The 24702-nt window shown below is 39.0% G+C and overlaps 2 protein-coding genes across 9 annotated transcripts in view; one reads left to right on the top strand and one right to left on the bottom strand.

The window, feature by feature from the left end:
• The window catches only part of SCAR (wiskott-Aldrich syndrome protein family member 3 SCAR), a 67470-nt gene extending 61351 nt beyond the window's left edge, over nucleotides 1-6119 (bottom strand). For 6 of the 8 annotated variants that reach the window (XR_011394602.1, XR_011394603.1, XR_011394601.1 and 3 more), the window contains exon 1: nucleotides 6087-6119. The gene's annotated coding sequence lies outside the window, so the exon portion shown is untranslated. The other 2 variants (XM_070104447.1, XM_070104446.1) reach the window with 2 other exon arrangements.
• Nucleotides 6120-7756: 1637 nt separating this feature from the next.
• Nucleotides 7757-20852, top strand: LOC128698322 (pre-mRNA-processing factor 17). Its single transcript, XM_053790517.2, has 3 exons — nucleotides 7757-7922; nucleotides 11329-11542; nucleotides 13859-20852. Exons 1-3 carry the CDS (start codon nucleotides 7767-7769, stop codon nucleotides 15199-15201), a joined length of 1713 nt encoding a protein of 570 aa, XP_053646492.2. The 5' UTR covers nucleotides 7757-7766; the 3' UTR covers nucleotides 15202-20852.
• Nucleotides 20853-24702: the final 3850 nt, after the last annotated feature.

Raw genomic sequence — 24702 nt, 5'->3', positions numbered from 1 at the left:
AGATTCCACGGCAAACTACGCCACCGCCAAGAAACCTCAACGGAATGGGATCGACCCCGGTGTCCTTTCCTCTACCTAGGAACTAGCGTGCCTGTGGGAGAAATCCCAAAGGACAAAAAGAGGAAGGGCAAAAGGGAGGAGTGGGGAGGAGGAGGAGGAAAGGAAAAAGGGGAGGATGGGGAGGATGGGATAGGGGAGGGGAGATTGGGGGGTAATTAGGTTCGGTCTGAGGAAGAAGACCGATAGGTCTAATTCCTCAGACCAAGAGCCTCTTCACCACGCCAAGGAGCCCCCCTTGAAGAGGAACGAGTTTCGGAGAGGGCCTGTCGACCCTCAAAGGGTTAATATATACTTACTCAGCTGTCAGTATTATATACTATTAATATATACTTACTCAGCTGTCAGTATTATATACTATTAATATATACTTACTCAGCTGTCAGTATTATATACTATTAATATATACTTACTCAGCTGTCAGTATTATTTACTATTAATATATACTCAGAATTTGAGCTAACAAAATATGTTAACTTTAGCCACTTGCTTGGATAATTTAAATAAATTGGTAGTCCCTTTGTTCCTCCCAGGGAGTGAGCTTTATGTTCCTCCCAGGAAGTGAGCTTTATCACGTTCCTCCCAGGGAGTGAGCTTTATGTTCCTCCCAGGAAGTGAGCTTTATCACGTTCCTCCCAGGGAGTGAGCTTTATCACGTTCCTCCCAGGGAGTGAGCTTTATCACGTTCCTCCCAGGGAGTGAGCTTTATCACGTTCCTCCCAGGGAGTGAGCTTTATCACGTTCCTCCCAGGGAGTGAGCTTTATCACGTTCCTCCCAGGGAGTGAGCTTTATCACGTTCCTCCCAGGGAGTGAGCTTTATCACGTTCCTCCCAGGGAGTGAGCTTTATCACGTTCCTCCCAGGGAGTGAGCTTTATCACGTTCCTCCCAGGGAGTGAGCTTTATCACGTTCCTCCCAGGAAGTGAGCTTTATCACGTTCCTCCCAGGGAGTGAGCTTTATCACATTCCTCCCAGGAAGTGAGCTTTATGTTCCTCCCAGGAAGTGAGCTTTATGTTCCTCCCAGGGAGTGAGCTTTATGTTCCTCCCAGGGAGTGAGCTTTATGTTCCTCCCAGGAAGTGAGCTTTATCACGTTCCTCCCAGGAAGTGAGCTTTATCACGTTCCTCCCAGGGAGTGAGCTTTATCACGTTCCTCCCAGGGAGTGAGCTTTATCACGTTCCTCCCAGGGAGTGAGCTTTATCACGTTCCTCCCAGGGAGCGAGCGTTATCACGTTCCTCCCAGGGAGTGAGCTTTATCACGTTCCTCCCAGGGAGTGAGCTTTATCACATTCCTCCCAGGGAGTGAGCTTTATCACGTTCCTCCCAGGGAGTGAGCTTTATCACGTTCCTCCCAGGAAGTGAGCTTTATCACGTTCCTCCCAGGGAGTGAGCTTTATCACGTTCCTCCCAGGAAGTGAGCTTTATCACGTTCCTCCCAGGGAGTGAGCTTTATCACGTTCCTCCCAGGGAGTGAGCTTTATCACGTTCCTCCCAGGGAGTGAGCTTTATCACGTTCCTCCCAGGGAGCGAGCGTTATCACGTTCCTCCCAGGGAGTGAGCTTTATCACGTTCCTCCCAGGGAGTGAGCTTTATCACATTCCTCCCAGGGAGTGAGCTTTATCACGTTCCTCCCAGGGAGTGAGCTTTATCACGTTCCTCCCAGGAAGTGAGCTTTATCACGTTCCTCCCAGGGAGTGAGCTTTATCACGTTCCTCCCAGGGAGTGAGCTTATCACGTTCCTCCCAGGGAGTGAGCTTTATCACGTTCCTCCCAGGAAGTGAGCTTTATCACATTCCTCCCAGGGAGTGAGCTTTATCACATTCCTCCCAGGGAGTGAGCTTTATCACGTTCCTTCCAGGGAGTGAGCTTTATCACGTTCCTCCCAGGAAGTGAGCTTTATCACATTCCTCCCAGGGAGTGAGCTTTATCACGTTCCTCCCAGGAAGTGAGCTTTATCACGTTCCTTCCAGGAAGTGAGCTTTATCACGTTCCTCCCAGGAAGTGAGCTTTATCACGTTCCTCCCAGGGAGTGAGCTTTATCACGTTCCTCCCAGGGAGTGAGCTTTATCACGTTCCTCCCAGGGAGTGAGCTTTATCACGTTCCTCCCAGGAAGTATAAGCTTATCATGTGTCACTCATGAAGTAAGCTTTATCATGTTTCTCCCAGGAAGTAAGCTTATCATGTCACTCACGAAGTAAGCTTTATCATGCATCCTGGGGCAGGAGCTAAAAAAGTACCCTAATGGAAATAAGCTGTTATGTTGGTGTTACTTGGGTTATTCTGGGTTATTAATCTCCCCTTCCTCATCCCAGGGACGGGTACTGGGAAGGAGGAGGCCCAATCCCAGACCAAGATTACTGGAGAATCAAAGCTTGATCAACCAGGCTGTAACTCCTGGCCACACATAGTCCAAAGTACGAACCACAGCCCAGCTGAGAACTTGTTTGGTTCCCTCTTGATGACTGCCAGAGGTTTGTTGGAAATTCCCCTTATATAAATAGAGGTTTTCATGACTGACCATACTAGTCACTTTACAAATTAAGGAGTCTCAAAGATCAGCAATCTTGCCAGAGTGCAAAGAATCAACTCCCTTCCATTTTACACTCGTCTGATAGAATGGTAGACACCAGTGGGGCAGGTCTGCATCCTTCAAGCTGACAGCTTACAGTTCTGGGGAAGTCACTTATGACAACTGATTAATGGGGTTTAGAACCTATAAACTACATTATGTTCATAACCTTTTCACCAGCAGATAAAAATATTCTAATCCCTAAAACAAGGACTAAACTAAACTCTCAGGGCATGAACGTTGAGAAATACACCTGTGTCACCTAGGAAAGAATGAGATTTATAAGTTTACCTCTTCCAGACATTCCAGTATCATCCTCAACCAAGGTATTGATGTCACCTTCTTGGGTCAGCCACATGCTACTCTTTAAAGACTTCAGCATATAGTAATAGATAAATGGTTCAGAGAACTGACAAGCTGATGATTGAGGCAAGTGTTGCACAAGTGTCTCAATCATCACTGAATAATTGCCTGATCTTCTGTTGACTGCTCCTACCTAATCTTCATCAACGAGCCTTGACTGAGTCATGTTCTTGTTTTACTCTGAATTTCTACATGTACAGACCAAATGTACAAAACTGACTGTTAAATGTGGTACCTTCCTGACACAGCATTGTATTCAGAAGTATGTTAATTGCCCATACTAGTATAACCATGACGACTAATACAGCTGGCCAACCATTTGGGAATTGTCAAGATTAAACTAGATCGGAGAACGGCACGCCGGCTTTTCTAAAACTACGAATACAATAATTCGTAATTATATGTGTACATATTCTTTTTGTGCATGTCCTTATTAACATTTTGGACACGTATACTGTACATAGTACCGCACCATCTCTAAATATTCTTACTGCCTTGAAATTCATTTTCATAAGGAGTACAGTAAATTATAGGAAATTATGCAGAATCTAAAAACTGAAACAAGTTTGACTTTATTAGGGTTATCCTCGGTAATTTACACTATGTATGAGAATTATACTTGTGTGTACCTGTGCCTAAATAATCTTACTAACACAAATTTAATCTAACCAGAGGCTAAATAGTTTGTGGTTATAATTCATTACATATTTAACAAGTCACCAAAACTATTGTCTGGACAGCTCTCAGGTCAGAGATTTGAAAAATCGGTGACTGACACCAAAGCTATTATATATTATCATATATTTAGGGAAGGCATTAAACCTGTAAGGTGCATACAACATCTGTGGAAACACACAGCAATCAGATTCAATCCAAGAATGGGAAGGATGCATCTAATTCCTTGAATCAAGAGCACCTCACCAACATGAATGAACCTTTCTTGAGGGAACAAGATAAAATATTGCCTATTGCCTTGTGGTAATGTCTGGTTCACAACTGACACGACACAAATTAAATTCCTGGGCAGATGAAACATGGGCAAGTCCAATCACACCAGCTACCCATGTTACCTAGGAGTAAATAGGTGCTGTACATAAGACTGCTGTAGCTTACATCCTGGGAAGACCCTAATGGAAACAAGTCAGCAGCATCGAGGGGAAAAGACCCCAAGAAATCTGCCATCAGGAAATAACAGAACAGTTTCCATGAAAGTTACAAAACCACGTAGTCGACGACTTTATTAAGGTGAACGTTAGAGGATTAATAACCCAGGGAAACACACACACACACACACACACACACAGACACACACACACACACACACACACACACACACACACACACACACACACACACACACACACACACACACACACACACAAATATAAAAATAAGAACAGTAAGAATATGAAGAACAAGAAAAATAAAAACATAAGAATTATAACAAGAATTAGACAGAATGTGACACATAACATTGAGAACATGAGCAATAAGAGTAAGGACAATTATATGGACAATAAGAACAAGTACAGTAAGAACAATAAGAACAAGTACAATAAGAACAATAAGAACAAGTACAATAAGAATAAGAACAAGTACAATAAGAATAAGAACAAGTACAATAAGTACAATAAGTACAATAAGAACAATAAGAACAAGTACAATAAGAATAAGAACAAGTACAATAAGAATAAGAACAAGTACAATAAGTACAATAAGAACAAGTACAATAAGAACAAGTACAATAAGAACAAGTACAATAAGAACAAGTACAATAAGAACAAGTACAATAAGAACAAGTACAATAAGAACAAGTACAATAAGAACAAGTACAATAAGAACAAGAACAATAAGAACAAGAACAATAAGAACAAGAACAATAAGAACAAGAACAATAAGAACAAGTACAATAAGAACAAGTACAATAAGAACAATAAGAACAAGTACAATAAGAACAAGAACAATAAGAACAAGTACAATAAGAACAATAAGAACAAGTACAATAAGAACAAGTACAATAAGAACAATAAGAACAAGTACAATAAGAACAAGTACAATAAGAACAAGTACAATAAGAACAAGTACAATAAGAACAAGTACAATGAGAACAATAAGAACAAGTACAATAAGAACAAGAACAATAAGAACAAGTACAATGAGAACAATAAGAACAAGTACAATAAGAACAATAAGAACAAGTACAATAAGAACAATAAGAACAAGTACAATAAGAACAAGTACAATAAGAATAAGAACAAGTACAATAAGTACAATAAGAACAAGTACAATAAAAACAAGAACAATAAGAACAAGTACAATAAGAACAAGTACAATAAGAACAAGTACAATAAGAACAAGTACAATAAGAACAAGTACAATAAGAACAAGTACAATAAGAACAAGTACAATAAGAACAAGTACAATAAGAACAAGTACAATAAGAACAAGTACAATAAGAACAAGTACAATAATAATGGGTTTCATTTTACACCCTAAAATACATCATTAATCTCCTTGACTTGAGTGAGGGAGAGAGTGAGGGAGAGAGTGAGGGAGAGAGGGAGCCCCTCCCATATATGAGGGAGGAGGGTATAGTGGGCATATGAGGGCATAAAGTGATGAAGGAGTGAGTGAGTCATATAATGTACCCCGGGAGGGTAGGAGGGAGAGAGGGAGAGAGGGAGGTAGAGTGAGGGAGGGAGTGAGGGAGAGAGGGAGGGAGAGATCACCACCATAACAAATACGATTTACTCCTCTATTTTCTTTATTTCCCCCCTTTATCTCCCCCCATTAGCCCGTACGGGTACTGTGCCACCCCCCGCACCCCCATGCACCCCATTATCCCCTCCCATCTTCCTCACAGCCTAAATAATCACCATTTTCACATTAAAATACACATAAATGGCGTCTGTCTGAGGAGCCTCAGACTACCTCACAATTCAAGCCATTTTTACCCCATTAATGGCATTATAACCCGCCATTAACACACTCCAGAGGAACTTAGATATCTCTGCTCCACAGGGGGATGGTTACCACCTCGAAAATACTCTTATAAGAGCCACAAATGAGAGAAATAAGAGGAAAAGTTGGTCTAACCTGACAACATAGGAGGGTGGAGCAACGTCTGCCAGCACACACATCCTAATTTTCTTTTTCATTTATAAACACTAATATTTTCTTGTTTTTTTATTTATGTGAGTTTATTTTGGGTTATTGTTAAGTTTTTTGTATGTGATTTTATGCGGTGTTTTTGCAAAAATTGAAAAAAAATGATGTGTTAGGCAAATTGTAATTTGTATATAAAAATCTAATATTTTTCTTTTTTTTTAGTTTATATGGCATCGTTTTATTTTGTTGTTAATTTTTCTGTATGTAATTTTATGCAATTTTTGGAAAACTCAGATGAAAATGATATATTACTCTAACCTTAATTTCCATTAAAAATACCAAAAATTTACATTTTCTCAATATATATTTAATATATATTTTTATGTAGTGATATTTTTTGACTGAAATATCTGATAATTTGTCGAAAATTCACAAAAAAATATATTTCCAGAACTCCAATATATAAATATTAATATTTTCACTAAAAAATGTCGCCATTTGAGCAAATATTTAAATTTATTTCTTAGAAATATCTCACAAGTCATCAAAATTCCTCCCCCCCCCCAAAAAAAAAAATTACAATTATAAAGGTGTACCTCTGGTGGTAATTAAGAAATTTTGTCCTGTGAAAAAAAATGAAAAAATCTTTATTTTCGAGAAAATACGAATATTTTCTCCTCATTAATGTTTATTTTTTCCTTAGAAACGTTTAATTTATTCCCATATTATAATTAGATCTAAATTTGCTTCTAATTTGCGATATTTAAGATCATATTAAAGGTGTATGGCGCTGAGGGTAACTCTGAGACATAATTATAATAATAATTATATAAACATTCAATATAACTTTTGTTATACGAAGGAATAAATATTGATCTTTATTCGATGTTTATTTTAACTTTATTTACGATAATGTTGATGTTTGTTGCATGACGCTCAGGGAAACATTAATTTCGTAAAATGGATAAAAATGGTCAATATTTATAATGTTTTCTAGAATAATAAACATTCTTATTTTTATTTCTCAGGTTTTCTAAGCAAATAAACATTTCCGTTATTATTTTTTATTAATATTTACAATATTATTATTATTATTATAATGTTGATGTTCGCTGTATGACGCTGCGTGGAGAAATAATAATTAAAAATATAAAATAACAGTCAACATAATCTAGATTTTAGAGATAAATAAATACCTTATTTTTAGTTTCTATATTTTCAAAGCAAATAAACATCTTAATCTTTATTTTCCATCAATATTTACAGTAATGTTGATGTTTGCTGTAAGACACTGCGTGGAGAACTAACTCTTCAAAATATAAAATAACAGCCAATATAACCAATGCATTCTAGATAAATAAATATCCTTATATTTATTTCTCATGTTTTCTAAGCAAATAAACATTTCCGTTATTAATTTTTATTAATATTTATAATATTATTATTATTATTATAATGTTGATGTTCGCTGTATGACGCTGCGTGGAGAAATAATAATTCAAAATATAAAATAACAGCCAACATAACCAATGCATTCTAGATAAATAAATATTCTTATCTTTATTTCTCATGTTTTCTAAGCAAATAAATACTTCCATCTTTATTTTTCCTCAATATTTACAATAATGTTGATGTTTGTTGTAAGACGCTGACAAAGTGTAAACAAAGATGGCGTCGCTGCTCAACCTGAGGGACTATGGCAGCGACAGTGACAGTGATTTAGGCGACGTTAATGATTATATCCACCACCTTAAGCCTATAGAAAGTATTAATACTATCTCCCAGGACCTCCAGCTGGAGGTTACACCTCAAGTTACCTCCACTGTAAGTTATGGCAGCCATGGAAACTTGACAACTGGCCACTAATTTATTACTCTTACGTAAGAATGGGATCATTTTTTAAGAGAAATCGTAATTGTGGCTAAATAAAGTTAATTACTTCACTGGATGTAATTGTTTGACTTGTATTTGTAGTGTTTTTATTTGTGCAAGGACTGGGTGGGTGTAAACAAGGACTGAATGGACGTAAACAAGGACTGAATGGACGTAAACAAGGACTGAATGGACGTAAACAAGGACTGAATGGACTTAAACAAGGACTGAATGGACGTAAACAAGGACTGAATGGACTTAAACAAGGACTGAATGGACTTAAACAAGGATTGAATGGACTTAAACAAGGACTGAATGGACTTAAACAAGGACTGAATGGACGTAAACAAGGACTGAATGGACGTAAACAAGGACTGAATGGACGTAAACAAGGACTGAATGGACTTGAACGAGGACTTAATGGACATAAACAAGGACTGAATGGACGTAAACAAGGACTGAATGGACTTAAACAAGGATTGAATGGACTTAAACAAGGACTGAATGGACTTAAACAAGGACTGAATGGACGTAAACAAGGACTGAATGGATGTAAACAAGGACTGAATGGACTTAAACAAGGACTGAATGGACGTAAACAAGGACTGAATGGACGTAAACAAGGACTGAATGGACTTAAACAAGGACTGAATGGACTTAAACAAGGACTGAATGGACGTAAACAAGGACTGAATGGACGTAAACAAGGACTGAATTGACATAAACAAGGACTGAATGGACGTAAACAAGGACTGAATGGACGTAAACAAGGACTGAATTGACATAAACAAGGACTGAATGGACGTAAACAAGGACTGAATTGACATAAACAAGGACTGAATGGACTTAAACAAGGACTGAATGGACTTAAGGACTGAATGGACGTAAACAAGGACTGAATTGACATAAACAAGGACTGAATGGACGTAAACAAGGACTGAATGGACGTAAACAAGGACGAATGGACGTAAACAAGGACTGAATGGACTTAAACAAGGACTGAATGGACTTAAACAAGAACTGAATGGACTTAAACAAGGACTGAATGGACTTAAACAAGGACTGAATGGACGTAAACAAGGACTGAATGGACTTAAACAAGGACTGAATGGACTTAAACAAGGACTGAATGGACTTAAACAAGGACTGAATGGACGTAAACAAGGACTGAATGGACGTAAACAAGGACTGAATGGACTTAAACAAGGACTGAATGGACTTAAACAAGGACTGAATGGATTTAAACAAGGACTGAATGGACTTAAACAAGAACTGAATGGACTTAAACAAGGACTGAATGGACTTAAACAAGGACTGAATGGACTTAAACAATGACTGAATGGACGTAAACAAGGACTGAATGGACGTAAACAAGGACTGAATGGACTTAAACAAGGACTGAATGGACTTAAACAAGGACTGAATGGATTTAAACAAGGACTGAATGGACTTAAACAAGGACTGAATGGACTTAAACAAGGACTGAATGGACTTAAACAAGGATTGAATGGACGTGAACAAGAACTGAATGGACTTAAACAAGGCCTGAATGGACTTAAACAAGGACTGAATGGACTTAAACAAGGACTGAATGGACTTAAACAAGGACTGAATGGATTTAAACAAGGACTGAATGGACTTTAGCAAGGACTGAATAGACTTAAACAAGGACTGAATGGACTTAAACAAGAACTGAATGGACTTAAACAAGGACTGAATGGACTTAAACAAGGACTGAATGGACGTAAACAAGGACTGAATGGACGTAAACAAGGACTGAATGGACTTAAACAAGGACTGAATGGACTTAAACAAGGATTGAATGGACTTAAACAAGGACTGAATGGACTTAAACAAGGACTGAATGGACGTAAACAAGGACTGAATGGACGTAAACAAGGACTGAATGGACGTAAACAAGGACTGAATGGACTTGAACAAGGACTTAATGGACATAAACAAGGACTGAATGGACGTAAACAAGGACTGAATGGACTTAAACAAGGATTGAATGGACTTAAACAAGGACTGAATGGACTTAAACAAGGACTGAATGGACGTAAACAAGGACTGAATGGATGTAAACAAGGACTGAATGGACTTAAACAAGGACTGAATGGACGTAAACAAGGACTGAATGGACGTAAACAAGGACTGAATGGACTTAAACAAGGACTGAATGGACTTAAACAAGGACTGAATGGACGTAAACAAGGACTGAATGGACGTAAACAAGGACTGAATTGACATAAACAAGGACTGAATGGACTTAAACAAGGACTGAATGGACTTAAGGACTGAATGGACGTAAACAAGGACTGAATTGACATAAACAAGGACTGAATGGACGTAAACAAGGACTGAATGGACGTAAACAAGGACGAATGGACGTAAACAAGGACTGAATGGACTTAAACAAGAACTGAATGGACTTAAACAAGGACTGAATAGACTTAAACAAGGACTGAATGGACGTAAACAAGGACTGAATGGACTTAAACAAGGACTGAATGGACTTAAACAAGGACTGAATGGACTTAAACAAAGACTGAATGGACGTAAACAAGGACTGAATGGACGTAAACAAGGACTGAATGGCCTTAAACAAGGACTGAATGGACTTAAACAAGGACTGAATGGATTTAAACAAGGACTGAATGGACTTAAACAAGAACTGAATGGACTTAAACAAGGACTGAATGGACTTAAACAAGGACTGAATGGACTTAAACAATGACTGAATGGACGTAAACAAGGACTGAATGGACGTAAACAAGGACTGAATGGACTTAAACAAGGACTGAATGGACTTAAACAAGGACTGAATGGATTTAAACAAGGACTGAATGGACTTAAACAAGGACTGAATGGACTTAAACAAGGATTGAATGGACGTAAACAAGAACTGAATGGACTTAAACAAGGCCTGAATGGACTTAAACAAGGACTGAATGGACTTAAACAAGGACTGAATGGACTTAAACAAGGACTGAATGGATTTAAACAAGGACTGAATGGACTTAAGCAAGGACTGAATAGACTTAAACAAGGACTGAATGGACTTAAACAAGAACTGAATGGACTTAAACAAGGACTGAATGGACTTAAACAAGAACTGAATGGACTTAAACAAGGACTGAATGGACTTAAACAAGGACTGAATGGACTTAAACAAGGACTGGGCAGCTGTAAACAAAGACCAATGATAAAGTAAGGTTAAGTTATCTCTGGTTAACGTAGGAGGGTTTTGCCCACCATGTGGGTGAAACGTTAATAAAGTACATTATGATCCCATTGTGTCTTTATTGTTATGTTCGGGATGTTCTGGAATATTATTTTGATTGAGGTTTCGTTGCAGAAAGAACTGGATGATCGCCGCCACATAGATCCACGAGAAAAAGAACTGACTTATAATCCCAAGTACGAGGAGCTCTATGCCCCGACGTTCGGGCCAGAAAAGCCACAGTCGAAGTATCACGAAATAGCCAGAAACACCCTAGCGGGCCACGTGGAGCCGGCCCACTTCAATGAATTTGAGTTTGAGTCGCAGAGACGCACTTTCACAACGTACGGTGAGTGATAGTGAGGTCATATTTTGTCTCTTCAGGGTTCAAAGATGCTGCTGAAGGGCTCTTGATGCAAGGAATTGGAGTTTCCCTCCCCTTGAGTCAAGCCTGATTGCTTCCCATCCTGTAAGCACTATATATACTGTGTAGCCCTTACTAGTTTAGTGTTTTCCATTAAAAGTAACAACAGAAGATAAACAGTACAGTATTATGCAATAGTTTTATATTATAATTTTAATACAGCTTAATGGTCATTGAGTTATAATATCTGTGTTGGTGGACACAGTCCTCTGTAAATCCATGATTTTTCTTCTAAATTAATATTTTGTATTCTACCCCTGTAGGATTTGAGTTCTGTAGTCATGGCGTCATTATTCTTTAAACTAATTCTGTAGTCATGGCATCATTATTCTTTAAACTAATTCTGAAGTCATGGCATCATTATTCTTTAAACTAATTCTGTAGTCATGGCATCATTATTCTTTAAACTAATTCTGAAGTCATGGCATCATTATTCTTTAAAGTAATTCTGAAGTCATGGCATCATTATTCTTTAAAGTAATTCTGAAGTCATGGCATCATTATTCTTTAAAGTAATTCTGTAGTCATGGCATCATTATTCTTTAAACTAATTCTGTAGTCATGGCATCATTATTCTTTAAAGTAATTCTGAAGTCATGGCATCATTATTCTTTAAACTAATTCTGTAGTCATGGCATCATTATTCTTTAAAGTAATTCTGTAGTCATGGCATCAATTCTAATTCTTCATGCATCATTATTCTTTAAACTAATTCTGAAGTCATGGCATCATTATTCTTTAAACTAATTCTGTAGTCATGGCATCATTATTCTTTAAACTAATTCTGTAGTCATGGCTTCATTATTCTTTAAACTAATTCTGTAGTCATGGCTTCATTATTCTTTAAACTAATTCTGTAGTCATGGCATCATTATTCTTTAAACTAATTCTGTAGTCATGGCATCATTATTCTTTAAACTAATTCTGTAGTCATGGCATCATTATTCTTTAAACTAATTCTGTAGTCATGGCTTCATTATTCTTTAAACTAATTCTGTAGTCATGGCTTCATTATTCTTTAAACTAATTCTGTAGTCATGGCTTCATTATTCTTTAAACTAATTCTGTAGTCATGGCATCATTATTCTTTAAACTAATTCTGAAGTCATGGCTTCATTATTCTTTAAACTAATTCTGTAGTCATGGCTTCATTATTCTTTAAACTAATTCTGTAGTCATGGCTTCATTATTCTTTAAACTAATTCTGTAGTCATGGCATCATTATTCTTTAAACTAATTCTGTAGTCATGGCATCGTTATTCTTTAAACTAATTCTGTAGTCATGGCATCATTATTCTTTAAACTAATTCTGAAGTCATGGCTTCATTATTCTTTAAAGAATATTCTAATGTCCTGGGAGTGATGGACGCTTCCACACCAAAATTCCTATTATATTATGTCACTGAGTCTGGCTGTTGCCTCAACTACACTATTTTTTCTTCCACTTTAACGACTGACCTTTTATTACCTCTGTTTCATTGTTTCCAGATTAATCTTAAAATCTAAATAGTATATTCTTGATGTGGGAGTAAGGAAGTAAGTTCATACACAAATAACCCGCACATAAAAGAGAGAAAGCTTACGACGACGTAAGCTTCTCTCTTTTATGTGCGGGTTATTTGTGTATCGTTCCAGTCATGGTATTGTGCCTTTTTTGTTATTTAAGTAAGTTCATTAAGGCACAGGTACACACAAGTACAATTATCATACATAGTGTAAATTACCCACCAGCATAACCCAAAGAAAGTCAAAGTGACTTACTTCCACTGGGGTCTTTGTAATATTTTATTATTTAAACCTTAAAAGTTAAAACAGCTAAGTGAAGAAGTATCTTGTATGCTTTTACTAGAAAGAAAAGCTTTCTTTAATTATTTTTCAATATGGCAGAAACTTTGACGTTGACTTCAGATGTTTTATATGTAACTATTACAGTATGCAACTACAGTGGACCCCCGGTTTACGATCAGCTCTCAGTGCGACCAATTATGTAAGTGTATTTATGTAAGTGCATTTGTATGTGTATGTTTGGGGGTCTGAAATGGACTAATCTACTTCACAATATTCCTTATGGGAACAAATTCGTTCAGTACTGGCACCTGAACATACTTCTGGAATGAAATAATGTCGTAAGCCGGGGGTCCACTGTATATTATTTTTTTGCTTGTCTAAAATTGATAGTTATTAGGACATGCAGCAAAAAAAAAATTTTGAAGCACCGAATAATTATAATTTTTTTTCCAGGCTATGCTGTCGATCCTTCAATATCAGGAAATCCAGATGATGGAAGAAGATTTGTTGGGGATGTTTCTACAGCCAAGGAAACATCCGGGTTGACAATTTTTGAAACCAAGCACAAGGCTGACCAACCTCCTAGGCGCAAGCGTGACAAAAACGATGATGCAGCGGACATTGAGGGCTTCAAGGGCCCATGGGCTAAATATCAAAATGAACAATCTGTGATGAAGCCGTCGGAAGAGGAGCAACACGCATTGGACGAAATCTTAGCAAAGCGACAGAAACGAGGTAAACAGACCGACGATAAACCCATTGAAGAAAAATCCCTACTGCACATAAAGGATGCATACGACTACCAAGGAAGATCATTTCTGCACATACCTCAAGATGTCGGCGTAAATTTGAAGTCTCCAGATCCACCTGAGAAGTGCTTCATGCCCAAGAAATTAATACATACATGGAAGGGCCACAACAAAGGTGTGTCGGCCATTAGGTGGTTCCCTCGATCAGCTCATCTTCTACTTTCATGTGCTATGGACACCAGAATTAAAATCTGGGAAGTGTACAACAATCGACGTTGTATTAGAACTTACATGGGACACAAGCAGGCGGTGAGGGACGCTTGCTTTGATAACGAGGGGAAACAGTTTCTTTCAGCGGGCTATGATCGCTTTATTAAGTTATGGGACACCGAGACCGGGGACTGCATCTCTCGGTTTACCAGTCGAAAGATTCCATACTGCGTCAAGTTCCACCCCGACGAGGAGAAACAAAACCTTTTTGTTGCTGGCACATCAGATAAGAAAATTGTGTGTTGGGATATTAGAACTGGCGAGATAGTTCAGGAATATGATCGTCATTTAGGCGCTGTAAATACAATCACGTTCATTGATGAAAACCGGAGGTTTGTGTCTACTTCAGATGATAAGAGCTTGCGGGTGTGGGAATGGGACATTCCTGTCGATTTCAAATACATTGCAGATCCGACCATGCATTCGATGCCAGCCGTCACTCTTTCTCCAAATAAAAAGTGGTTAGCTTGTCAGAGTATGGATAATAAAATTGTAATATTTTCAGCCTTGGACCGTTTTAAGATGAACCGTAAGAAAATCTTTACTGGTCACATGGTGGCAGGATATGCCTGCACTCTGGATTTCTCCCCAGACATGTCGTACTTGGTGTCTGGCGATGCAGACGGAAAAGCACATGTTTGGGACTGGAAAACTACAAAACTCTACCAGAAGTGGAAGGCTCATGATGATGTGTGTATTGGGATTTTGTGGCATCCTCACGAGACCAGTAAAATTGCTACGGCAGGTTGGGATGGCCTTATTAAGTACTGGGATTAGTCAACTTTTTGTTTATGGGGGTCAAGGAGAGTGGATTACATTTGTCTTTTATCCACTAGCTATCTCAAACCAAGGTAAGATGAACTTTAAACAACAAAAAAAGGCACAATACCGTGACTGGAACGATACACAAATAACCCGCACATAAAAGAGAGAAGCTTACAACGACGTTTCGGTCCAACTTGAACCATTTACAAAGTCACCATTTACAAAGTGTGACTTTGTAAATGGTCCAAGTCAGACAGAAACGTCGTCGTAAGCTTCTCTCTTTTATGTGCGGGTTATTTGTGTAAAATGAACTTTAAGAGAAAATGCATTCACCATCATTCATTCATTTGCTGTCTTGCCAGAACCTTGTTGACCCTCTGAACTGCAACTTCCCCATCCTTCAGAGTACAAGTACTGTACTTTCAACCTCCAGAACTATAACATCCCCACCCATCCTCCAGAGTGCAGGCACTGTACCTCCCACCTCCAGGACTATAACATCCCTACCCATCCTCCAGAGTGCAGGCACTGTACCTCCCACCTCCAGAACTATAACATCCCCACCCATCCTCCAGAGTGCAGGCACTGTACCTCTCACCTCCAGAACTATAACATCCCCACCCATTCTCCAGAGTGCAGGCACTGTACCTCCCACCTCCAGAACTATAACATCCCCACCCATCCTCCAGAGTGCAGGCACTGTACCTCCCACCTCCAGAACTATAACATCCCTACCCATCCTCCAGAGTGCAGGCACTGTACCTCCCACCTCCAGAACTATAACATCCCCACCCATCCTCCAGAGTGCAGGCACTGTACCTCCCACCTCCAGAACTATAACATCCCCACCGATCCTCCAGAGTGCAGGCACTATACCTCACACCTCCAGAACTATAACATCCCCACCCATCCTCCAGAGTGCAGGCACTGTACCTCCCACCTCCAGAACTATAACATCCCTACCCATCCTCCAGAGTGCAGGCACTGTACCTCCCACCTCCAGAACTATAACATCCCCACCCATCCTCCAGAGTGCAGGCACTGTACCTCCCACCTCCAGAACTATAACATCCCCACCCATCCTCCAGAGTGCAGGCACTATACCTCCCACCTCCAGAACTATAACATCCCCACCCATCCTCCAGAGTGCAGGCACTATACCTCCCACCTCCAGAACTATAACATCCCCACCCATCCTCCAGAGTGCAGGCACTGTACCTCCCACCTCCAGAACTATAACATCCCCACCCATCCTCCAGAGTGCAGGCACTGTACCTCCCACCTCCAGGACTCAAGTCCGGCTAATGGGCTTAGATGTGAAATATTATTTTAAAGGTCATTTGTGTATAATGGAATCAAAAAGAATTATGTAAACTGTAAATAATTCATTGTGTTTTAAGGAAAATATTTTCTGTCCATGTATGTATCCATTTATTCCTTGGAAGTGAGTACAGTGGACCCCCGGTTAACGATATTTTTTCACTCCAGAAGTATGTTCAGGTGCCAGTACTGACCGAATTTGTTCCCATAAGGAATATTGTGAAGTAGATTAGTCCATTTCAGACCCCCAAACATACACGTACAAACGCACTTACTTAAATACACTTACATAATTGGTCGCATTCGGAGGTAATCGTTATGCGGGGGTCCACTGTACTTTGATGGTGGTGATCACATGATCCAGGGAATTTGAGCTACCCTTTTCCTTGGATCAAACTTAATTATCTCACATCATGTGCTGTATAACCCCCCATTTGTTTACACTTCATGTATAATATGTATCATTTTTGTGTGTATACTTAAGTATTTTTCATTATTAGCCAGAGTAAAGTGACTGGTTAATTATCAAATACTGATAAGAGTTTTCTGGTAATAGGCTCTTGATCTGAAGACGTACAGGTATAATCCCAACAGAGCGTGTACAGAACAAGCTTTAAGGGGCACAGAAGTTCCCACCGTCTTCTAATAACACATTCATTTTTCGACTATAATCTACCTTGTCCACACTTACTACCGCATTTGCTTTGTCTATTTCATAAGGTAAAGTCTGGCATCTTTCCTAGATAATAGTGGAAAAATGAACACATTATTAGAAGACGACGGGGGAACTTGCGTGTCCCTTAACTCCGACTGTGTTTCCCGCAGCATTGAGCTTTATCAAGTTGTGGCTTTATAAAGTTCTACCCTGGGTGAAGCATTGTTACATTGAGAATTTGTTGCATCCATATTGTCTTCATGCAGAGTGACCTGAGGAATTGTTGCCACCATCCACTACCTTGGATCAAACCTGATTATCTCTCATTCCCCTATTATTATTATTATTTTTATTTATGATTATTATTATTACAACAGTATATTCATGTGGAAGCAGTAAACCCATAGGGGTCATATAACACCTGGGGAATGAGAGATAATTAGGTTTGATCCAAGAGAAAGATAGCTCCATTTCCTTGTACCAAGAACCCTTTACAAACATGAAATATCCCCTGTGAAGAGTGTTCGGTTTACGATTGTTTTTCACACGAGTTGAGCGCACTGTATTGTCACATACAAGAGAACCACACCATACGTACGTGCTGTACTTGCGGTTTTTCAACATACTAACCTGTTATTTCGATTGTTTCCAAAATCTGGTAAGTGTGAATGTGTATAACTTTGTAATAACACAACTGCAAACAACGCAACTGGCCTGTGAGTTTCAGGAGCCATTGCCACGGGTTCAGGCCTCACCTGGTCCATGATTTATAACTGTGTACAGTGGACCCCCGGTTTACGATATTATTTCATTCCAGAAGTATGTTCAGGTGCCAGTACTGAACGAATTTGTTCCCATAAGGAATATTGTGAATTAGATTAGTCCATTTCAGACCCCCAAACATACACGTACAAACACACTTACATAAATACACTTACATAATTGGTCGCATTGGGAGCTGATCGTAAACCAGGGGTTCACTGTATTTGTAAGTTAGGCGACCTATGACTTCTGGATTGTTTTAAAAGTAGATACAGCCCTCCCTCCCTCTCCCCTCCTCAGTCCAGTGCAGTATGGATAATTTATTTAAAATGTGTCAAAATATATATTTTGTGGTTAGTGTAATGTCTTGATATGAAGGGCTAATGAGGGGGGGGTTGAGCATCCATTAATTCAGAACTTTAAAAAAAATGTAAAAATAAAAAGCCCTGAAGTTCTCGGTGTATATAATACTACAATACTTTACACAGTTTACCACTATTATACTGTAGTAAACAATGAAAATAAGCTAGTTATAAAGTTCAATTAGCTCGATGGGTTTCAGTCTAGTACGGCGGTGACTAATACTGCAAGTCTTGTACCTGTTACTGCTGTACAGTGGTTACCTGGTATCTGCGTGGGATATATTCCGAAACCTACCGTGGAGACCCGAAACCATGGATAATAGTGAACCCTGTGTATGCATAAGTTGTTTTTTATTTACATACCCAGGATAGTTTGATAAATTCTGCACAATAAGTGGAGAAATTAGCACTTTTTCACTGATGGGAAACGCTCCCTGGCTTCTCTTGGGCTGTGAAAAACTGCCAACATCACTACTTTTGTGCTTTGCGACCATTATTGGGCAAAATTAAGGGTTATTTTCGGTTCATGGTAAATCGTGGATTACTAAATCCATGGATACGGGGATTCTGCTGTACTTCCTAGGACAAAGGAAGAACGCAGTGGTCTGCCTGACATCTCAAGAGATATAGACGTACATTTAGAAAATTCTGTGACACTGAAATTGCTCTGTAATTTTCATAGTAACTATTGCTTGTGTGTCTTACCCATTACAACAAGTGTTATTACAATAAAACTAAGTGCTAAACCCAAGAGTGTATTTATTACAGCAAGTGAACAAGGCAGTTGGTCAGCTACTGTCAAAGCATTCCGCTGCTCTGTTGACTTTGCCAGTCAAATGTAACAGTAACTACAGATACCCAACTGTTGCCATATCTTAGTCGTCAATTTGTATAGCTTAATTTTGCATAATTTATGTAGTATTGACAGGCTGTAGGCCCGGGCTCAAGTCCTACAGCACACTTTCAGAAAGAAATGTATACAGCATGTAACATTCTAACTTTATACATATATCCCTTTTGATGTTTTGTTCTCTTAAAAATATACCTGTGTGTGTGTGTGTGTGTGTGTGTGTGTGTGTGTGTGTGTGTGTGTGTGTGTGTGTGTGTGTGTGTGTGTGTGTGTGTGTGTGTGTGTGTGTGTGTGTGTGTGTCTAGATGTAGGGCACTGATCTATTTTAAATGCATGGTGCAGACCCAGAACGAGTGTAGTAGTGATAGTAACAACCAGAATGATTGCAGTGATAGTAACAGAACAAATGTAGTAGTGGTAGTAACAGACTGAACAAGTGTAGTAGTGGTAGTAACAGACTGAACAAGTGTAGTAGTGGTAGTAATAGAACCAGAACGATTGTAGTGATAGTAACAACCAGAACAAGTGTAGTAGTGGTAATAACAGACAGAACAAGTGTAGTAGTGGTAATAACAGACAGAACAAGTGTAGTAGTGGTAATAACAGACAGAACAAGTGTAGTAGTGGTAGTAACAGACTGAACAAGTGTAGTAGTGGTAATAACAGACAGAACAAGTGTAGTAGTGGTAGTAACAGACTGAACAAGTGTAGTAGTGGTAATAACAGACAGAACAAGTGTAGTAGTGGTAGTAACAGACTGAACAAGTGTAGTAGTGGTAGTAACAGACTGAACAAGTGTAGTAGTGGTAGTAACAGACTGAACAAGTGTAGTAGTGATAGTGACACAGGATGATTGCAGCAGTGGTAATTTAAGGATCCAGTGGGTCATGGTATGACCAACATTCATATCTTCAAACATTTTTCCCATGTTGAAAAACACCACCACCCTTAAGATAATTTATTAAAAATTTATATATGAGTGATGATTTGAATATTGTGTTTGTGTATATATGCTGTGAAGTATATATATCTCAGTATATAAACACTGTGAAGTGTGTATCTGTTCTCACGTGTATATACACAGATAAATTCCTATATAAGGACTTAACAGTTCTTGTTAAATTAGACACATGTGCAACTTTTGGGTATCTTTATTGAGGAAACGTTTTGCCACACAGTGGCTTCATCAGTCCATACAAAGGAGAATCTTGAAGAACAGGAGGAGAATGAGGTAATCAGTCCCTCAACCTTGGGCACGACCTACTTCCACATTGAACAAATGTGACACCACCTATGACTGCTGCACCTCTCCTACCAACGGTTTATAAGCTCCTTCTCCGCACATATGCCGTATTCTATTCAAGATTGATGGACTGACCACATCGACTCAAGGTTGAGGGACTGATTACCTCATTCTCCTCCTGTTCTTCACATTTCTCCTTTGTATGGACTGATGAAGCCACTGTGTGGCAAAACGTTTCCTCAATAAAGATACCCAAGAGTTGCACATGTGTCTAATTTATCAACAATTCTTGACTGGTGATGAACAGATAAAAATGCAGCCTTATTGACCCTCATGTAGTAGATACTATTTTAAACCCAATAAACCTGCCAGCCAGTCATCTGATAGCCACATCGGTAATATAACATTAAGGTTTTTTTTCATGATATTGTACAAATTAAGATATATAAAAAATAAATATTTTTCCAGTGATGATTATCTCATTTATCATGGCTCGAATTTCTTTCAAATCTACACTATGTACCTGTAATAACTTTGACCTGTACCCCTCAGGGAAGGTTCCTTGATGTTGGTGAGGGGCTCTTGATTTAGGGAATTGGATCTGTGCTCCAGTTCCCCGAATTAAGCCTGAATGCCTTCCACATCCCCCCCCCCCAGGCGCTGTATAATCCTCCGGGTTTAGCGCTTCCCCCTTGATTATAATAATAATAATTTGACCTGTAATGTAACTTTGACATGTATTAGCTTAGAGCTGTAATGTAGCTTTGACCTGTTTTGGGGGGTTTATTTTCAGCTAGGCCTTAGACTAGGTCTTTTTTAATATATTTCTACAAGTACATGTACAAGGTATACAAGTACATGTACAAGGTATACAAGTACATGTACAAGGTATACAAGTACATGTACAAGGTATACAAGTACATGTACAAGGTATACAAGTACATGTACAAGGTATACAAGTACATGTACAAGGTATACAAGTACATGTACAAGGTATACAAGTACATGTACAAGGTATACAAGTACATGTACAAGGTATACAAATACATGTACAAGGTATACAAGTACATGTACAAGGTATACAAGTACATGTACAAGGTATACAAGTACATGTACAAGGTATACAAGTACAAGGTATACAAGTACATGTACAAGGTATACATGTACATGTACAAGGTATACAAGTACATGTACAAGGTATACAAGTACATGTACAAGGTATACAAGTACATGTACAAGGTATACAAGTACATGTACAAGGTATACATGTACATGTACAAGGTATACAAGTACATGTACAAGGTATACAAGTACATGTACAAGGTATACAAGTACAAGTACAAGGTATACAAGTACATGTACAAGGTATACAAGTACATGTACAAGGTATACAGACCATAGCTGACATCAGTGACATACTACTATCTAGAAAGCCACTTGTTATGCTGAGCATTTCCCGCAAATTAGGTCAGTTTTGTCCCCAGGAAATGTCCCCAGAATATATCACTCGGTCCATGAAAGACAGTGCTACAACATATACTGTCAGGAACACCATCTGAGAGGGACAAGAAGACACAGGTCACCCAGACTATGGGAACCAAAAGAGGGGAGCCAAAACCTCTCCAGAGAAGGAATTTTTTTAGTTCCAGAAAGGAAAAAAGACTTGCAAGAAATGACGGAAATCCTATACCAATTGAAAACACTTCTGGAGTGGAGGGGCAGCCATTATCCTCCACTCCAGAACAACAGATATTAATGCCAGCAAACAAAACCTCCCTAAATTCCATCAATGTAACATTTATCTCTGTAAACATACAGGGTCTAAAGCCGTCAACAAAGAAAATACCTTCCATCAAGGGACTGCTCAGAGTCAAATGTAATGTTTGCGGCTTTCACAAAGACTCATATAAAGGATCAATTTGACAATGAAATCCCCTCAAGGGAGGTTCCTTGACATTGATGTGGGGCTCTTGATCTAGGGAATTGGATCTGTGCTCCAGTTTCCTGAAATGAACCTGAATACCTTTCATCCCCCCACATGTGCTGTTTAATCCTACGTGTTTAGCAGTTCCCCATAATTATAATTACATTATACAATGACAAAGAAATATGGATCCCAGGTTATAACCTACTCAGACATAACAGACAAAATAGGCAACAAGGGGAGGTTGGCCTGTATGTCAGAACTACTAAACACCTCAAATGATGTATATAAATAAGTTTTGGCAGCGAAGGTTAAAAAACCAACCAAGACCTTGTCATTGTGGTTGTATACAAGCCTCCAGATGCAAGTTCCCAGCAATTCCAAGAACAGCTTTTGAAAGCTGACAGGCACTGTATAATCCTACGGGTTTAGTGCTTCCCTATTATAATAATAATTTTGAAAGCTGACCACTGTTTGGAAAATCTCCCAACTCCTGCCCCCAACATCTTGCTACTGGAGGATTTCAACTTTATACACCTAAAATGGAGGAGTGTAGCAAATAATATTTTAGCAGAGAGCACCCCAGGAGGCAGCTCAGGTGAAAATTTACACACACATGAACTATTAAATCTCTGCACCAAGGTCACCTTAAACCAGCAAATATTAAAGCCTACAAGACTAGAAAATAAACTTGACAATACACTCAGATCACAACATAACAGAGGTACAGACATGTTTGTGCAGAGCTTCTGACCAGCAAAATGTGATTGATTATGAGGGCACTTTCATAAAATTCAACTTCAATAACAAAAACTTACAATGGGAACAAATCAACCATGTCCTAAATGCAACAAGATGGGAAGATACCCTAAACAATACGGATCCGAACATTTGCCTAGAAAAATTAACTCTGTGGCACTTGAGGTTTGCTTACGGCACATTCCATTAAGAAAAAGAAAGAGAAGATGCAAACTAGAAAGAGAGAGACGTTCCCTATACAAGCAAAGGTGAAGAATCACAGAGCTGCTGAGAGAGGTCAATACATGTATATCAGAAAAACGAAGGGAGTCACTGGTCAGAGAAATAGCAAATATCGAACTTAAGCTTAAGGAGTCTTACAGGAGACAAGAATCTCAGGAAGAACTTAAAGCCATAAATAAAATAGAAAGAAACCCAAAATACTTCAACTTTGATGCCAAATCTAAGGTGAAAACAACATCCAGTATTGGACCCCAGCTTAGACGAGATAGGACCTACACAGATGACAGCAAAGAAACCAGTGAGATACTAAAGTCCCAATATGACTCAGTATTCAGTGAGCCATTAACCAGACTCAGAGTTGATAATCTAAATGATTTTTTTATGACTGAGACTCAAAATTTGGTCATTTCAAAAATTTCGGATATTATCCTAACACCACAAGACTTCAAAAAGGCAATAAATGACATGCCCATGCACTCTGCCCCAGGGCCAGACTCATGGAACTCTGTGTTCATCAAGAACTGCAAGAAGCCCCTATCACGAGCTTTTACCATCCTATGGAGAGGGAGCATGGACACGGGGGTCGTCCCACAGTTACTAAAAACAACAGACATAGCCCCACTCCGCAAAGGGGGCAGTAAAGCAACAGCAAAGAACTACAGACCGATAGCACTAACATCCCATATCATAAAAATCTTTGAAAGGGTCCTAAGAAGCAAGATCACCACCCATCTAGAAACCCATCAGTTACACAACCCAGGGCAACACGGGTTTAGAACAGGTCGCTCCTGTCTGTCCCAATTACTGGACCACTGTGACAAGGTCCTGGATGCTGTAGAGGATAAACAAAATGCAGATGTAGTTTACACTTGTGGAAAACCTTCGACAAGTGTGACCATGGTGTAATAGCACACAAAATGCGTGATAAAGGAATAACAGGAAAAATTGGTAGATGGATCTATAATTTCCTTCACTGGTGAAGCTGGAGATACTGTCCTGGGAGACAGTAATGGTGAAGCTGGAGGTGCTGTCCTGGGAGACAGAAATGGTGAAGCTGGAGATACTGTCCTGGTAGACAGTAATGGTGAAGCTGGAGATTTTGTCCAGGTAGTCGGGAATTATACGCAGGAAGGAATACATATAAATGACCTCATAGAGGACAGGAGCCATAGTAGGGAAACAAGTGTAGTCAAAGATAAGATAAAACCAATATTGCAAACCAGAAATACCGCAGGAAATAGCAAACAAGAGGACTCCAATAGCAATAGTGAGGATAAATTACCAAAAACAACTGGTGGGAGCTCCATTGTTGGTGCTAAGGAGGATAGGAATAAGACAGGGAAACATGCACCAACAGGGAATACAGTCACAGAAACCCAAGGCAAACGGAAACCAAGCCTGTGCACATACTATGCA

This window comes from Cherax quadricarinatus, chromosome 92 (genome assembly GCF_038502225.1).
Source record: "Cherax quadricarinatus isolate ZL_2023a chromosome 92, ASM3850222v1, whole genome shotgun sequence".
Lineage (NCBI taxonomy): Eukaryota > Metazoa > Arthropoda > Malacostraca > Decapoda > Parastacidae > Cherax > Cherax quadricarinatus.
This window is presented reverse-complemented; position numbering and strand designations above follow the sequence as displayed.